The 15,313-nt window shown below is 67.3% G+C and overlaps 3 protein-coding genes across 16 annotated transcripts in view; 1 reads left to right on the plus strand and 2 right to left on the minus strand.

The window, feature by feature from the left end:
* The window catches only part of RBFOX3 (RNA binding fox-1 homolog 3), a 190,354-nt gene extending 181,242 nt beyond the window's left edge, over nt 1-9,112 (plus strand). For 12 of the 14 annotated variants that reach the window (XM_049811889.1, XM_049811893.1, XM_049811891.1 and 9 more), the window contains 10 exons: nt 802-939; nt 1,457-1,510; nt 2,038-2,130; nt 3,328-3,388; nt 3,676-3,729; nt 4,009-4,141; nt 4,706-4,745; nt 5,351-5,412; nt 5,742-5,820; nt 6,890-7,742. In XM_049811889.1, the coding sequence (XP_049667846.1) occupies nt 802-939; nt 1,457-1,510; nt 2,038-2,130; nt 3,328-3,388; nt 3,676-3,729; nt 4,009-4,141; nt 4,706-4,745; nt 5,351-5,412; nt 5,742-5,820; nt 6,890-6,934 (759 nt within the window). In that variant the 3' untranslated portion in view covers nt 6,935-7,742. The other 2 variants (XM_049811885.1, XM_049811886.1) reach the window with 2 other exon arrangements.
* Nucleotides 1-15,313, minus strand: part of LOC126043458 (uncharacterized) — a 237,956-nt gene that overhangs the window by 179,055 nt on the left and 43,588 nt on the right. The gene's annotated exons all lie outside the window — the stretch shown is intronic.
* On the minus strand, nt 10,060-14,516 carry ENGASE (endo-beta-N-acetylglucosaminidase). Its single transcript, XM_049811878.1, has 14 exons — nt 14,370-14,516; nt 14,140-14,216; nt 13,786-13,987; nt 13,331-13,479; nt 13,083-13,240; nt 12,831-12,979; nt 12,484-12,649; nt 12,034-12,137; nt 11,702-11,810; nt 11,420-11,592; nt 11,038-11,192; nt 10,812-10,914; nt 10,604-10,718; nt 10,060-10,472 (listed from the first exon to the last, which is right to left on the minus strand). The coding sequence occupies exons 1-14, from the start codon at nt 14,477-14,479 to the stop codon at nt 10,080-10,082; spliced, it is 2,163 nt and encodes a 720-aa protein (XP_049667835.1). The 5' UTR covers nt 14,480-14,516; the 3' UTR covers nt 10,060-10,079.

The following is a 15,313-nucleotide window of genomic DNA, read 5'->3' on the forward strand; positions in this document are numbered from 1 at the left end:
GCGGGGGCGGGTGGGGGTCCGAGGGCAGTGCCGGAGCTGCTGGGAGGGGTGCCAGGGCAGCAGTGCTTGCCTGGCTGCGGTCCCTCGGGGCGCCGGGCTGGGTGCCGCGGCTGCCAGCTCCTTCCCTCGCAGCCCCCCCCGTCATTTCTAATCACTTGTAATCTACCTGCTTGGCTGCCTTCCCACCAGATAGCTTCAATTACGGGGTTGTAATGCAGCGCCGGGGAAAATGCTGAGCCGAGCACTTCCCAGCCTGGCCACGGCAGCCCCGCGTGCGGGGTCTGCCACCCCCTGCCCCGAGCACAACCGTGTGCCACGGTCACGGCCCCCGGGTACCGTGCCACCAGGCTGACAGAGGGGAGAGAGACCAGCGCGAGACCACTCGATGCTGGCTGGCTCTCTGGAGTGGGTCACCCCCCCACACTCTCCCAGGCCTCCCCCTCCTTGGGGTGTGCTCCCTGCACACACCCCCCGCCAGCACTCAGCCCCCCAGGTCCCTGGCACCTCTCATTGGGCGGGTGATGCCCTGACCCCGCTGGCAGCATCGGCTGAGGCAGGGAAGTGCAGGCTGGTTCCCGATTCCCAGCAGGCAGAGATCCCCTCTGGCATTCCCCCGACTCGCCGGGCTGCAGGGAGACCCATGGGGTACTGCCCGGAGCTTGGGGACTGCAGGGTCCAGGGTGACCCTGGAGACAGGCAGGGCCAAGCACAGGGGAGGGGGACAGGCCCTGAGCCCGGACACCTGCCAGGGACATGGGGCTGGCAATGCCGGGGGCTGACGGCCGGCGGTGCTTCCCACAGCAGACAGACGAGGCGGCACAGACAGACAGCCAGCAGCTACACTCCTCAGACAACACAGACAAGCAGCAGCCCAAGAGGTTACACGTCTCCAACATCCCCTTCCGATTCCGGGACCCTGACCTGCGGCAAATGTTTGGGGTGAGTCTAGCCCCATCCAGCCACCTGCATCCCCTGCTTTCCGCTCAGGTGCTGCCCCGTGGCACCCCAGGGACGCCGGCACTGTCCCATACCAAGGGCCCATCCTGCAGCATGCCCGGGCACCTCTGTGCTGCTGCTGGCGGGGAGTGGTGGTTTGCAGGATTTGCTCCCTGGTTAACAGCCGGGCTGTTGGACCAAGTCCCGTACATGGAGGGGGCGGTGATACAGAGCCCTTTTCCCTTCCCTTGTCCCCTTCCCAGCCCTCATTAGGATTCAGAGCAGCGCAGGCTAATGAGATTTTTGGGTGATATTCCTCAAGTTCTGGAAGAGCGGGTGCCATGGGAGGGACAGGAGCTCTCCCCTGCATGGCACTGAGGTTCCCCCGGTCTGGCCCCCAAGGCAGACCCCTGCCCATCCCTGGCCAGGTTGGGTGCAGAGCCCTGTGCCAGTAGCCCCGGGTGCGGCCGCGGGGCAGGAGTTCTGTGGGTGCTCATGCCTCTGCTCTCTCTGCTTGCAGCAATTCGGGAAGATCCTGGACGTGGAGATCATTTTCAATGAGCGGGGCTCCAAGGTGGGTGCTGCCTGCGGCCGGCACCATTATGGCAAGCCCTGGGGAGGGGGCCAGGCAGAGCCGGGATGGCCGGCAGCTCCTCTGCCCGCTCTCCCCTTCTCTCCTGCCCCAGGGGACCCAGGCATGGGGTACCCCATCTCGGGGCAGCCCCGTCCCACTGCTCTGTGCTGACTGAGGGGGCTGTGTGGGTCCCTGCGCCCCGAGCGCCGGAGGGAGGGGAGGGCTCACTCTGCCCCTCCCTGCACAGGCAGCTCTTGTCCCTCTGTGTGTGGATGTCTCTGTTGTATCTTCCCTGCTTTCTGTGCCCCTCTCCCAGACTCTTCTCCCAGCTCGCAGGCGATGCTGGGGCCTCAGCCAGGACCCCCAGACCCAGCGGGGGATCCGGCCCAGGCTCTCCATCTCTGCACTGCGGCAGCCTCATCTCCTGCGCCAGCTCTCCTGATTCACCCCCCTCTCTCTCTCTGTCCCCGCACCCTCTCTCTGTCTCTCTCTGTCTCTTTCTTTCTCCTTTTCTCCTCTGCTCACAGGGTTTTGGGTTTGTAACTTTTGAAACTAGCACAGATGCCGACCGGGCACGGGAGAAGCTGAATGGCACCATCGTAGAGGGCCGGAAGATTGAGGTGCTCAGATAAGTGTGCTAGTGCCATGCCTGCGTGTGCGTGCGTCCCCTCCACCCTGCCTGGGGGCCCTCTCCTGCCGGGGGCTGCAGGCAGGGCAGAGCTGCCGGGGGGGGCTACAGGCAGGGGAGAGCCGGGGCAGGGGACACTTTGGGGCAGCCCCGGGTCCCGCACCAGTCCCGCATGCCCCAGGGGAGGCTTGCCCGGCGCGTGCATGCATCCGTGAATGCGGCACAGGAGCATGTGTGCCGGTTGCTGGGAAGGTCGTCACTTGGCGCAAGGAGCGTCTGGCTCACACAAACCTCCTGCGTGCGGGGAGAGCTGGGGCACCGGCCCGGGCTCTGGCTGCGTTTTGCCAGTTACAGAAGGGTCTGGCAGACCCCAGCTGCCTGCAGCCCTCATTGCCCACCACGCAGCCGCCCTGAGCTCTGCAGGGAAGAGAGGGGCTCTCTGCTCCGTGTGCCGTCCCCACCTCCCCCGTGCCCAGGAGGGAAGGATGCTGCGCAGGGCTCCCGTGCCCGCTGTGCAGGCAGCTGCCACGCTGCCCAGCCCCCGAGGCTTTTATTTCTTCAAGCTAGGCAGAGGGATCAGGCTCTGCCCGTTCGTTGGCAGCACCTTGCTGATCGCCGGCAAGCGGTGGGAAGCGGGGCATCACGTGGCGGAGGGACTGGGACTCAAACGTCCTCAACAATGCTGAGTGCAGGGAAGGGCAGCCTGACAGGGCACAGCAATGCCCTGTGGATGGGCAGTGCCTCTCAGAGAACGTGGTCCGACAAAGCCAGGCAGGAGCTCGCGGACGCTTGCAGGAGTGGCCCGGACTCCTGCCACAAGTGTGTCCTTCCTGCAGGCTGGGTTGGGCACGGGGTGGGGACAGGAGGCGGCCGAGCCTGGCAGCGGCACGTCAGGACTAAGCCTGAGCATGGCACTGCCGCGGTCAGGGTATCGGCCAGCAGCCCGACCAATGCTCATTGCTGGAGCTGGGAGGCCTGTGCTGGCCAGGGGTATGGGCAGGACTGCATCACAGCGGGGCAGCTGCGGGCAGAGACTCTTCCCATGTCTCCCCCCATGCGGCTGGCATCCTTCGCTCCGGCATCTGAAGCAGCAGCAACGCGCGCCAAGCGCAGCCGAGCGGGCCCTGGACTGCGGCCTCGCCAGCCCTGCTGCCCACAGGTGCTGAGCTCCCATCCCCTCTCTCTGCAGGTGAACAACGCCACGGCCCGGGTCATGACGAACAAGAAGGCTGCCAACCCCTACACCAATGGTAAGGGCCAGCACGAGGAGAGCTGGAGTTGCGGTGGGCCGGGGCATCCCTGGGCACCCTTGCTGCCAGGCTGCCACTGAGCTCCTGCAGCAAACACCCTCCGCACCCTTGGGCAGATGGGAGAGCGGCCGCTGCCTGCCCAGTGCAGGGATGCAGCACCCCCCCGGGCACCCCATGCCCAGCAGCTGACCGGGGATGGGAGCCGTGGCCCCTTGGAGCACAGCCGGGGGGGTGGGGAGCACCGCGGGGAGGATGCCCCTGGCCTCACCGGCTCTCCCTGCCCACAGGCTGGAAGCTGAACCCAGTGGTGGGAGCGGTCTACGGCCCTGAGTTCTACGCAGGTAACGTCACCTCGGGACCAGCCTCGCTGTGGGTCCCCCCGAACGTTGGTCCCACACCGTGTCCGACCCTGCTGAGCAGCCCCCAGCCCCTCTCCTCCTCCCGCACCGCTGCGTGCGCAGGTCCCCTCGGCCCAGCATCCCTGCGGGCTGTGTCCCCGCAGGCCATGGGGCAGAGGCGGGCTGTGGCATGGGATGTCCCGCGGTGGCTGCCGGGGGTCCCAGCTGTGCGCTGTGGGGAGCTGCTGTGGAAAGCCCACATTTGTTCCCTCCCTCCCGCAGTAACGGGGTTCCCGTACCCCGCCACGGGGACGGCCGTGGCCTACCGAGGGGCACACTTACGGGGACGAGGACGCGCCGTCTACAACACCTTCCGGGCTGCGCCGCCGCCACCGCCCATCCCCACCTACGGCGCGTGAGTACCCGGGCAGCGGCGGGCACGGCCTGCCTTGGGGTGGGGGGATCATTTGCTGCCGCGTCGCTCCGATTCTGCTGCCATCAGCGTCGGCATCGTGCTTCAGGAACGGGCTGCAGCTCCCCCAGCGCCTGCTTGGCCTCGGGCTCTGTGAAACCCCCCCCAGGCTGCTGCTCCTCGGCATGACCCACGTGCTCACCAGCCTCCTGTGCCCCAAAGCACAGACTGTTATTCCAGCTGCGTTGGTTGGTTTAATAGAAATACTTTCTCTCCCGGCATACACGGCCACTCTGGTGTCAGGCACGGCCATGGCAAGATGTGGCCGTTCAGTTGCTCCCAGCGGTGATCATGCCCTGGACTTCTCCATCCTTGTGGCACCTCCTGCCCTTGGCTATGCCCTCTGCCTGTCCCCATGTCCCTGCCAGGAGTCTCAGCCTGGGACGTGCCCTCGGGCTGCCTGGACGGCCACTCCTGGAAGCAGCTCCCCCAGTTCAACTGGCTTCACCCCAGTCCCTCTCGGTCAGTGACACAGGCCGGGCTCTGACGCCTTCACCTCATTTGCAGGGTCGTCTACCAGGACGGGTTCTACGGAGCTGAGATCTACGTAAGTGCCATGCCTGGGTCTGGGCCGTGCCAGAGACCCTGTGCTGGGGCGGGGGGCAAGCGGCACTGGGTGGCTCCGCGTTGGGGTCTGCCCCCTGCCAGCCCCTTCCTCTGGGGAAGGCGGCTGGAGCCCAGGCAGACCGCGGATGTGAGCGCGGCTCCTCCGGAGCGAGCGGGGTGGCACCACGCAGGGTCCTGTGCCCCCAGCCAGGCCCCTCCCAGGGCCAGCACCGCGTGGGATTTACGGCCTCGGTGAGCGCCAGTGCGCTGTCTTACACCGGCATTTAACCTCCATATTTAAGAAGCCATTGGCGATATTTCAGGCGGGCGGCTGAAGGATTTATCTAACGTGACACCTCATTAAAGCGATCAGGGAGGTGACATTCTCTCCTCTGGAAATTTAATTTTTTAAGGTTAATGTTTGTGAAAGCCCCTGGGGAATGGTAATGAGGCTGGTGTGCGCCTGGTAGCACGGGTACCGGCTCCCTGCAGGGCCCCACTGCTGCTCTGTGGCAGTGCCCAGGGGGTGCCCAGCTGCCCCGGCCCCCCAAGCCTCCCCCAGTGGGTGCTGCCCCCTCCCTGACAGCAACCTCTCCTCCACTGCAGGGGGGCTATGCCGCCTACAGATACGCCCAGCCCGCAGCAGCAGCGGCAGCATACAGCGACAGGTAAGCACTGCTACACCGCAGGCATCGCTCCCGGTGTGGGGGAAGACCCATTTCACCCCCTGTACTGCCCGGTGTGACACACCTCAGCTTTCGTGCCCTGCGGGACGAGGACGGAGCCAGGCACGATGAGGGTGTCCTGCAAACTGGGGCCCCTGCGCTCCCCTTGGGCTCGTTCTGAAAAGGACTGGTGCCCAGGCAGGGAGAAGCAGGGAGGTCCCAGGGGGCTCCCAGGCACAACAGGGGGAAGCAGCAGGTGGGAAGGGGGGCTGCTGAGGGGAGACGGGACCCCAACCCCAGTCGCTAATGGCCACTGCTGTGTTTGCTCCTAGTTATGGCAGAGTGTATGCAGCGGCAGACCCGTACCACCACACCATCGGCCCCGCCGCCACATACAGCATCGGCACCATGGTAAGAACAGCCCCCACGGCCTTTCTTTGCTTCCCAGCGCGAGCTGCAGCCAGCACCGGGGAGGGGGGGCCGGCACGGAAGCCCGGGGAGCCTGCGGGGTGCGGGGGCAAGTGAGTGGCGCGGGGCAGCCCTGCACACGGGGGCTGTGGGAGGGGGAGCCAGGAGCCGGCGGCGGTAGCAGGAGCAGCGCAGCCCCTGCCTGGCTCTGTCCGCAGGCAGGCAAGAGAGGAGGCCCCCCCCACCCCCACGCCTCCACCCCACGTGCCCCGTTACGCCTGGCACCCGCACGCAGTCCTGCCCGCGCACGCCGCTTCCCGGGGGCCTGGCTGCCCCCTGCGCCGGCTGCCTGGGCAGCCCCCCAGGGCCCTGCCCGGGGATTGGGACCCCCTTTCTCGTCCCTGGCGCAGGGCCGTGTCCCCAGGGCCCGGTGCGCAGCCACGCACAGGGAAGCACGCGTGCGCGCGCCGGCGCCTGCAGCTCACCCACGCGCCACGGCTCTTAGCTAGCTTCGCAACCAGCATCAAAGATGAAAAATCCCACTCATGGGCGGGATCTCAAAGCCAACCCATCTTTTTCTTCCTTTTTTTTTTTAAACACACCCCCCCTACCCCAGCTGGGACCAGGCTGCCAAGCGCCCCTCGGCATCCCCGGTCCCAGGCAGCTGCTAGTGAGGGGCCGTGGCCCCTCCGTCCCGTGGGGATGGGCAGGGTGGGTACCAGCCCAGTGCTGCAGCGGGGATGGGACGGGCTCCTCCATGGTCACTGCAGGCAGGAGGAGACCTGGCCGCGGTGGTGCCATGCTGAGGGCACCGGGGATTGGGGCACCCTGCAGCCCCTGGCCCGTGCATGGCTCCAAGGCAGCACTCATGGCCGTCCCAGAACCAGGGCAGCACTGGGCACCCTCGGCCCTGCCCACCCCTCACGTCCCAAGGACAGAAGCGATTTGGTGTCATTTTAAAGAGGAAAAAAAAAAAAAAAAAAAAAAAAAAAAAAGGAAAAAAAAGTGAAGAACTGGGCTTTGCCTCTCTCTCGAATACTGATCGGCTTTTTTTTCATCTTTGATGTTGCAGGCTAGTCTATACCGAGGAGGGTACAGCCGCTTCACTCCCTACTAGCAAGACAGACACAGCCCCTCCCACCACTAACACTGACTGCTCACTAGCACCAAACCAAACCAGGCAGACAGAGCCGAGGCCGAGCCTCTGGAGGAACCGCGGGCCCTGCCCGGGCGGGCTGGGGCTGGGGCTCAGGCCGGGCTCCGCTGAGCCACGGCAGCCCACACCCGTAGGGTTACCTCAAGCCGCTCCGTCCCGCCGCCCGCCCGCCTCTCCTGCGCCGTCCGCCCGCCCCGGCGCGGCCCTGCGCCTCGTGCTGCCGAGGGCCACGGGGCCACGGGCGGCTCCTGCCCCCGGCACCCCTGGGGACCGCGGGGAGCGTGGCCAGCCCTCGGCCCCGCCGGCACCCCGTTCCCAAAGCCGGGTCGTGGGGTCCCCGTGCGGCTCCACGACCCCGGCCCGAGCCCCGAGCGGGCGCTGCCCTGGCTGGGGTGCGGAGGGCTCGTCCGCCCCGCGAGACAGGAGGGGATGCTCTGCCCACGGGCGCGGGGGGCACGGCACTGACGGCAGCCCCGGAGCAGCCCCTCTGCCCCCCCGTAGGAGAGAGAGGAGCCGGCGGGGGCTGCTGCAGGCCCCGGGGACGGAGCCAGGCTGGGGCAGGTGTGGGACCCCGGGGACGGCGCCCCGGGCAGTAGCGCTTCTCTGGGCCGACTGCGCTGCTCCGGTGCGGCAGGCTGGCTGCGCGGGCGTGGGGTGCGGTGCGGGGCGTGGGGAGCCGGGCTGGCGCCTGCATCCCCCCACCCCCAGCCAGCGGCTCGGCCAGGCTGCCCCGCAAGCTGCTCCAGCAAAAGATCTGCCTCTCTGTTTCTGTTGTAGTGAAACCGCGGCCGTTTCCTTCTGGGACCAGGAAGGGCAAAAAAATCCACACACACACAAAAAAATCAAAAATAAAAAAATTAAAAGCAAAGCAACAAAAAAAAAAAAAAAAAGCAAAGCGGTAACAGCCAAGTGAAAGTCCCATACTGTCCACACACGCACCGAGCGAGCGAGTCCCGGAGGAGCGCCGCGGCGAGCACGGACCGGCCGGACGTGCCAGAGGGGTCCCTCTCCGCCCCGGCCCCGCAGCCCGTGGCAGGGAGGGAGAGCCGGCGCGCCGCCGAGCGTGGGGGCATCCGGAGGGGCCTCCGCCCGCCCAGGCGCAGGGCCTGGGCACCACGTCTTCCTTTCAGCCCCGGCGCGGCGGCGCTGGGGTTGCCAGCGGAGCGCTGCGGCACGCCGCCCCTTCCCCGGCTCTGGGGACTGGGCGCCAGGGTGGGAACTTGGCTTCGTGTTTCCCAAGCTACGGCGCTACGGCGCTTGCCGGTCATCAGCGTGTCAAGTGTGCGAGGCCTCGGCTCCCGTACGGAGCTGGGGTGGTGGTGCAGCCGCTTTGCTGAGGCGCTGGGCGTTGCAGGGGGATGAGCCTCTGCCTTTTAAAGGGAATTTTTGTTAAGAGGAGCTTGCAACTCGCTTGCGATCCCTTTCCCCTCCCTCCCCTCCATCCCCTGACGCACCTGGGGCTCCCACCCCGCAGGGAGCAGCCCTGACCAACGACACTCGCGGCCCCCTGCGCTGAGCCGGGACGGGGACTGCCCCGATCCTGCTCCCGCTCCCGCCTGCTCCGTGGCGCGGGACATGCTTACGGCCACCCGTCCCTGCCCGAGACAGCGGGACCCCACCAGCCCTCAGCGTGGGGTCTCGGCCATTGCATCGCCCAGGACCGGGGGCTGGCATCGCCCACGGGGACCAGCCCGAGCCCCGGGGTCCATCTGCAGCAGCCGGTGCGCCGGGTCCGGTGCCCAGCGGCACGGGGCGCTGCGGAGCCCACCCCGGGGTGCAGGCCTGTCCCGTAGGGCGGCCTCGCGCTCAGCCGCCCCCCCCCCCCCCACCCGCACCCTGCCCCGCGTGGCTCTGCCACTCCTCAAACCTCACTTTATAGTCTGCAGACGCCCCCGATGCTCCAGCGACGAGCTCCCCCTTTTCTATTCCCGGTGTACATAGCCCCAGCCACCCCGGCCCCGCGCCCCCGCCCCTGTACAAAGCTCCTTCCATCGCTGTACTGGCTTCTTCCTTACAGCAAACCCCTGCGCCGGCCGCCGGTGCGCAGGCTGGCGCCGGCCCATTCTGTATGCTTCAAAGGTGTGACCATTCTAATAAACAGTATTATTATTATTATTATTATTATTACAAGGATTATTATTATTATTGAAATTATTAATAAAGATTTCTTTCTTCAACCAGGGCGACTCAAGTTTTGACTGGGGTGCTGGCACGGGGCCGTGGCTGGCACAGCGGGTCTGGCCATCCTGGCACGCCTCTGGGCAGGGGGCTGCAGCCTGCAGCAGGCAAGGGGGGAACGCACCAGGGCCTCCGGCCTCACCATAGCACGAGAGCGGGGTGCCGGCATGGCAGGTGCCCTCCCCTGGCTGTGCTGAGCCCTTCATTTTTCAAACCGTCAGATAATTCATTTCAGAGCGAGTCCCCCACCGGAGGAGCAGCAGCTTAACTGCTGACATATTAATTTTCCTGACCAGGAGCCAGCATTGTTTGTGGGACCGGGGCCGGCGCTCGGAGAGAGCTGGGGCTGGGCGACCCTGCTGCGCGGCGCGCTCGCCTGCCTCCCTGCCTGCTAATTGCTTGCTCACCAGACTGTGAGAAAATAATTGCTGCTATAAATTTTCTCTCTTTCTCTGCATAAGATATCCAGGGGAGGCAGCATGGGCGCAGCCGCTGCCTGCCAGCCCTGGGGAGAGGGCAGCGCGGGCTAGGTCCGTGGCGGACGGGCACAGCGGCTGCCCATGCTGGGCTGCTCCTCAGGGCTGAGTGCCACAGCAGAGCCAGTGCTGGCAGCTCCACAACCGTGCCAGGCTGGTCCTGGAGGCGAGCAGATGTGGGGCTGGGGGGGTTCTCAGAGCAGGCACCCCCAGCCTGGGTGCCTGCAGCTTGCAGGCAGCGAGGGTTGCAGGAGCCGGGGGGGGACCCTGGCAGCCCAGTGGGCCCCCACGGTGAGGGCTGAGCCCAGCCACAGGTGGGAGAAGAGGGACCCACCGAACCACGGTGATGAAATGCAGCCTCCACCCTCTTAAGCCCCCTGCCTAGAGCCCACCCACCAGCACAGAGGAAACAGGGACGCCAGGCTGCACCATGCTTGCCTTTAATGCCCGTCTCAGCTGGTGCTGTGGGCCGGCTCGGAATAGACCAGCACCAGCCGGCCCCAGCGGTCAGGGTCCACAGGCAGCTTGTCACGCAGCACCGGCTCCACCAGCAGCTCCAGCCGGCAGGACTGCCCGGCCGCCGGCCGCGGCACCACCAAGCCCACAGCACGGTACAGGCAGGCGTGCGCCAGCCCCAGCAGCTGCAGCGGCGTCTGGGCCTGGCGGCAACGGGCACCCTGGCTGAGGACACGGAAGCAGCTGGCCTGGCCGGGCGGAAAGGTCCAGCGGAGGGTGACGCTGAGCGAGAGCTGCTCCTTCTCAGGGCCCTCCTGCCACCAGAGCTGCGAGGCCGTCAGACTCTGCACTTGCGGCGGGGAAGCTGCCACGCTGGCCGCATCCAGCACCTGCGGAGGGAACCGCAGGACTGTTGGGGCCAGGGGCAAGAGCAGCGGGTGCCCACCCACCCTCCCAGCCCAGGGCAGTGTGGGGCAGCACCCAGGCAGGTGGCTTCCAGCCGGCAGCGGTGGGCACTCACCCGGACCTCCCCGAGAAGGCAGGTGAAGGGTGTCTCCTGCGGGCTGGGCTGGTGGCGGGACACGAGCAGGGAGAGGTCTCGCAGGCTGCAGTCCTGCAGGTCCAGCTCGTAGCACCTGAGAGCGAAGTGGCAGAGCAGCCATGGTGCTGGGGGGGCCCCAGAATGCCCACGCCTGCCCACAGGCACTGGGTGACGGCAGGGCACTCACCGGCTGGTCCAGCCATGGGAGCCACGGTCACAGGCAGCAAGCAGCTTGGCAAGGCCGGGTGGTGGTGCTGGGAGGAACCGGGGGTGGTGCCGGCCGTTGGGCTCTGCCAGAGGGAGCAGGGTTGGGGGGGCAAGGGGCTGAGCTGGTCCCGTGCCCCACTGCGGGTGCTGACAGTGGAGAGCATGGCGGGGGGGGGGGGGGGGGGGGGGGGGGGCAGGGTCCTCACCAGGCAGGGAGGTGACGTTGCCCTCGTGGCAGGTACTCGAGTCCCAGGTGGTGAGTTCCAGCGCAACTGCGACCTCATCGGCATTCGGCCCCTCCAGCTTGTAGAGCAGGGTCAGGAAGAGCTTGGGGGGCGCCGGCATCTGCAAAGAGAAAAGGCTGATGACCCCAGATCCACCCAGAGAGAGACAGAGAGAGAGAGGAGAGAAAAAGAAGAGGCATCGGGTTAGGTCTGCTGGGCAGTATGGGCAGAGAGCCCCGTGGCACACTGACCACAAGGCCCTGGGGCCACACGGCTCTGCCTGGGCCACGTGGGCCATGCCATGCCGGCATGGCTTCAGCCCAGCGCTGAAGGGGTGGCAAGAGGGCTTCACTCCCCCACTCACCGGATGGCCATGCGCTCCTCGCCAGGGAAGATGGTCCCCTGCAGCCTCAGGGAGCTGCCCCCGCACCAGGCGTCCTGCAGGCAGCAGCTGGTGCTCAGCCTGCCCTCGTGCTCCATGTAGAGGGGCTGGATCTCCTGCGCGCTGAGGTCATACCAGGGCCCAGCCTCTTCCTCCTGCAGGACAGGGCAAGCTGAGCCAGGCGGGGCGCCGGGAGCAGGGACCCCCCTGCCTAGCCCACCCCTGCCCAGCCAGAGCCAAGCTGAGCCATCACCCCACACCCACCTTCCCAGCCAGGAACCTGCTGGTCCCCATGCCCAGGCTGAAAGAGGTGGCGAGGGGCAGCGTGCAGATGCTGTGCGTGGGCAGGTACTCGGCCAGCAAGCCCCAGAACCTGGAGGAAAAGGCAGGTGTCCGAGCAGAGACCCCTGCTACGGCTGCTGCCCCAGCACGGCCGCCGGCATCACCTCATCTGGGGCAGAGCAGTGCCAGCTGGTCCTGTCTGGCAGCCATGGCCTCCCGGCAGCCCTATCCCACCACCTGGCAGCCCTCCTGGCCCCAGGGTGCTCCCGGCCCCACTTCCCCCCACGGCCCCTGCCCTGCTAAGCCGCCCTCACTTGTTCTCATTGTGCAGGAAGTTTTCTGCCCCCAGGTGCTCGTAGACCCAGCCGGGAGCAAAGATGGCTGCGGAGAGGTCGTGCTGGCGGATCAGGCGCAGGGACTGCAGAGACGAGCGGTGAGCAGCACAGGCCGGGCCAGGAGGTCACCTTGTCACCTGTCCTGACCCCACTTCCCCAGGTCCCACCGGCCCCATGGTGGAGCAGGACAATGCCATGGGGATGTGCTGCAGCACCTCCTTCTCCAGGGACTGCAGCACTGGGATCCCCAGCTGCCTCTCCATGCATGGCTGGCAACCCAGCAGCTCCGGGTTCCCCCATTCCTCACTGCTGCGTTCCTGGGTTAGCAGCCTGGCGTGGCACGGCACAGCTATCGGTGGGAGCTCAGACCCCTGCGCTCCGCAGCAAGAGGCCCAGGGTCCCGCTCTGGCCTGGCCCTGGCGCACCCACCTTGTCAGTGTCGAAGCCACCACCGACCACATCCCCGCGGGCAAAGACGTCGACACCGACGTAGACGTCAGTGTGGCGCGGTCCGGCCAGCCCACGCGTGCGCTCCAGGTGCTCCTCCTTCCAGTTGTAGTTGGTGAACAGCCCATCGCAGGCGTCGAAGAACACCCTGGGGACGAGGGTCAGGGTGGCAGGGCGGACGCTGCAGCTGTCCCCGCAGACCACCCCATCGGGGGCTGTGCAGGCCATGCCCTGACCACCCCTGAGTGCTGGGTTTGGGATGGGTTCGTGCCTGCCCCACCCAGGGCTGGTTTTGCTGGGCAAGGTGGTGAGGCAGGGCCCGACCTCACCTATTCTCCTCGTTCAGCTCGTTCTGCCATCTCAGCGCGCCATTCTGCAGGACGCTGTCGTACCAGATCACCAGCCCCCCTGGCACAGCGCTGTGCACCTGCGCCGTCAAGTGCCGCAGGAAAGGGGGCAGGTTCCTCACCGCTGCTGCCTGGCAAGAGAAAGCAGGCACAGGTCGGCATGGGGCGAGGACCCCCGTGTGGGAGCAGCGTGAGGGCAGGGGGGGAGGCAGGCAGGCCACAACCACGGCTCACACTCAGCGTGTTCTCCACGTTGACCAGCCAGCCATCAAAGCGGTAGTGCTGGGCGATGCGGGCCAGCTGCTCGCTCACGGCGTGGTATGCCTCCTCCCCGCCAGCCAGGAATGCCTCACACAGCTTCTCCCCGTCTGTCCACTCAGTGATGAATGTGCCTGGGGACGTGGTGAGACCAGCATCAGCCATGCGCCCCGGCAAACCCAGCATGCGCCTGGGGCTCCCCTTGCAGCCGGCCTTGCCCTCACCCAGCACAGGGACGCCATTCCTGTGCGCCGCATTGGTCCAGCACACGGGTGGGATGGTGACGGTGTGGTGGCTAAAGTAGATGAAGATGTCGATGTACCGCCAGTGGTAGAAGACATAGGGGTTGCGTGTAGCTGAGCCCTGGATGAACCTGCAGCGGCAGAGAGGGAAAAGGGTTGGGCAATGCGGGATGGACACCAGCAGACGGCTGTGAGGCTGGGCAGGACCCTGACTCATGCCCCAGGAGCTGGGCAGAGCTGTGGCACCGAGCCACCCCTGTGGACTCTGGCTAGGGCTGGCCCAAGCAAGGTCGCCATGCTCTGGTGCCAAGAACCAAACCCCTCCATCCCTGCCCGCCTGTGGCCGAGCCGGCAGGAAACAAATCAAGAAGTGGAAGAGTTTTGGGGTTTGAGGTGTTGAGCCCCGCTACCACATCTCCCCTCCGCCCAGCACGTACCTGTCCTCCAGGTACCCGCCGCGCATGTCATGGCACACCAGCGTCCGGGGCCTCTTGCTGTGGAGCGAGGGCTGGCGCTGCGCCAGCGGCACGGCGGAGACGTTGAAGTCGTCGTTGCTGTCCGGCTGCCAGGCCAGCAGCTCCTCCAGGCTGGACAAGAAGAAGCTGACGGGCTCCGTCGTCCTGGTGTCGAAGTGCCTCGCTGGGGCAGGTGGGGAGGGCGAGGACGGGGTCAGCGGGGAGCGCTGCCCGTGTGGCTCGGCACCGGCCCTGGCACCGGCACCAGCCCTGGCACCGGCCCCGGCCCAGTGGGGCCCCAGGGGTGCAGCGGGCACCCTCCCCGCGGTGCCTCACCTGGCAGGGGCTGCGGGCGGGCGCTGACAGTGTCGTGCAGGACGGTGGTTCCCCGCGGCTCCGCCGCCGGCTGGAAGCTGCCCGGGGATGGGGGGGGGTGAGAGCCGGGCCAGGCGTCGGTGCTGGCCGGGCACCCGCCGCCGGGCCGGCCCGGGCCAGCACCGCGGCCAGCGCCCGCCGAGCCCCGGCCCGGCTCCCGATCCCGATCCCGATCCCGGCCCCCCGCACACCTCCGCCGCCGCCGCCGGTCGGCCCGCTCCGTTTCCGCCTCCGCCGGCTCCTCCGCCCCGGGCCCGGCCCTCTTGCCGCGCCGCCCGGGCCCCTCCTGCGCCTCCGCCATGGCGCTGCTGCCGCCGCTGCCCGCGCTGACGGCGGCGCCGGCCCCGGCCCGGCCCGGCTCTCCCGGAGGCGCGGCCCGCGGAGCTCCGCCCGCCCCGGCCCCGGCCCCGGCCCCGGCCCCGGCCCCGGCTCCGGGCCCGGGGCCGGCGCCGGCTCCGCGCCGCCCCCAGCGCCCGGCCCGCCCCGGCCGCGCTCGGCGCCGGCTGGACCCGTGTGTCCTGGGCTGGGCCGTGTGTCCTGGGATGGAATGCGTGTCCCGGGATGGACTGCGTGTCCCGGGATGGGCCATGTGTCCTGGGATTGGGACGTGTGTCCCGGGGTGGGCCATGCGTCCTGGGATTGGGACGTGGGCCCTGGGATTGGGACATGTGTCCCAGGATGGGACATGTGTCCTGGGATGGGCTGTGTGAACTGGGATTGGGACATGTGTCCTGGGATGGAACATGTGTCCTGGGATTGGGACACATGTCCTGGGATTGGGACGCCTGTCCCAGGATGGGACATGTGTCCCAGGATGGGACTGCGTGTCCTGGGATGGGCTGTGTGTCCCGGGACTGGGACGCATGACCCGGGATGGGTCATGTGTCCTGGGATGGGGCCATGTGTCCTGGGATGGGCTGTGTGTCCTGGGATTGGGACACGTGTCCCGAGATGGGATATGTGTCCTGGGATTGGGACGTGGGTCCTGGGATTGGGACATGTGTCCCAGGATGGAATGTGTGTCCTGAGATTTGGACGCATGTCCCAGGATGGGACGTGTATCCTGAGATGGGCTGTGTGTCCTGGGACAGGACCACGTGTCCTGGGATGGGTCCACGTGTCCTGGGATGGCCTG

The sequence above is a fragment of the Accipiter gentilis genome, chromosome 10 (assembly GCF_929443795.1).
Source record: "Accipiter gentilis chromosome 10, bAccGen1.1, whole genome shotgun sequence".
Lineage (NCBI taxonomy): Eukaryota > Metazoa > Chordata > Aves > Accipitriformes > Accipitridae > Astur > Astur gentilis.

Coding starts and splice junctions, on each gene's coding strand:
- ENGASE (XM_049811878.1), bottom strand. CDS start 14,479: ATGGCGGAGGCGCAGGAGGGGCCCGGGCGGCGCGGCAAGAGGGCCGGG. Junction 13,988..14,139: donor CCGCCCGCAGCCCCTGCCAG/GTGAGGCACCGC, acceptor CACCTGCCCCAG/CGAGGCACTTCGACACCAGG. Junction 11,193..11,419: donor GAGGAGCGCATGGCCATCCG/GTGAGTGGGGGA, acceptor TGGGGTCATCAG/CCTTTTCTCTTTGCAGATGC.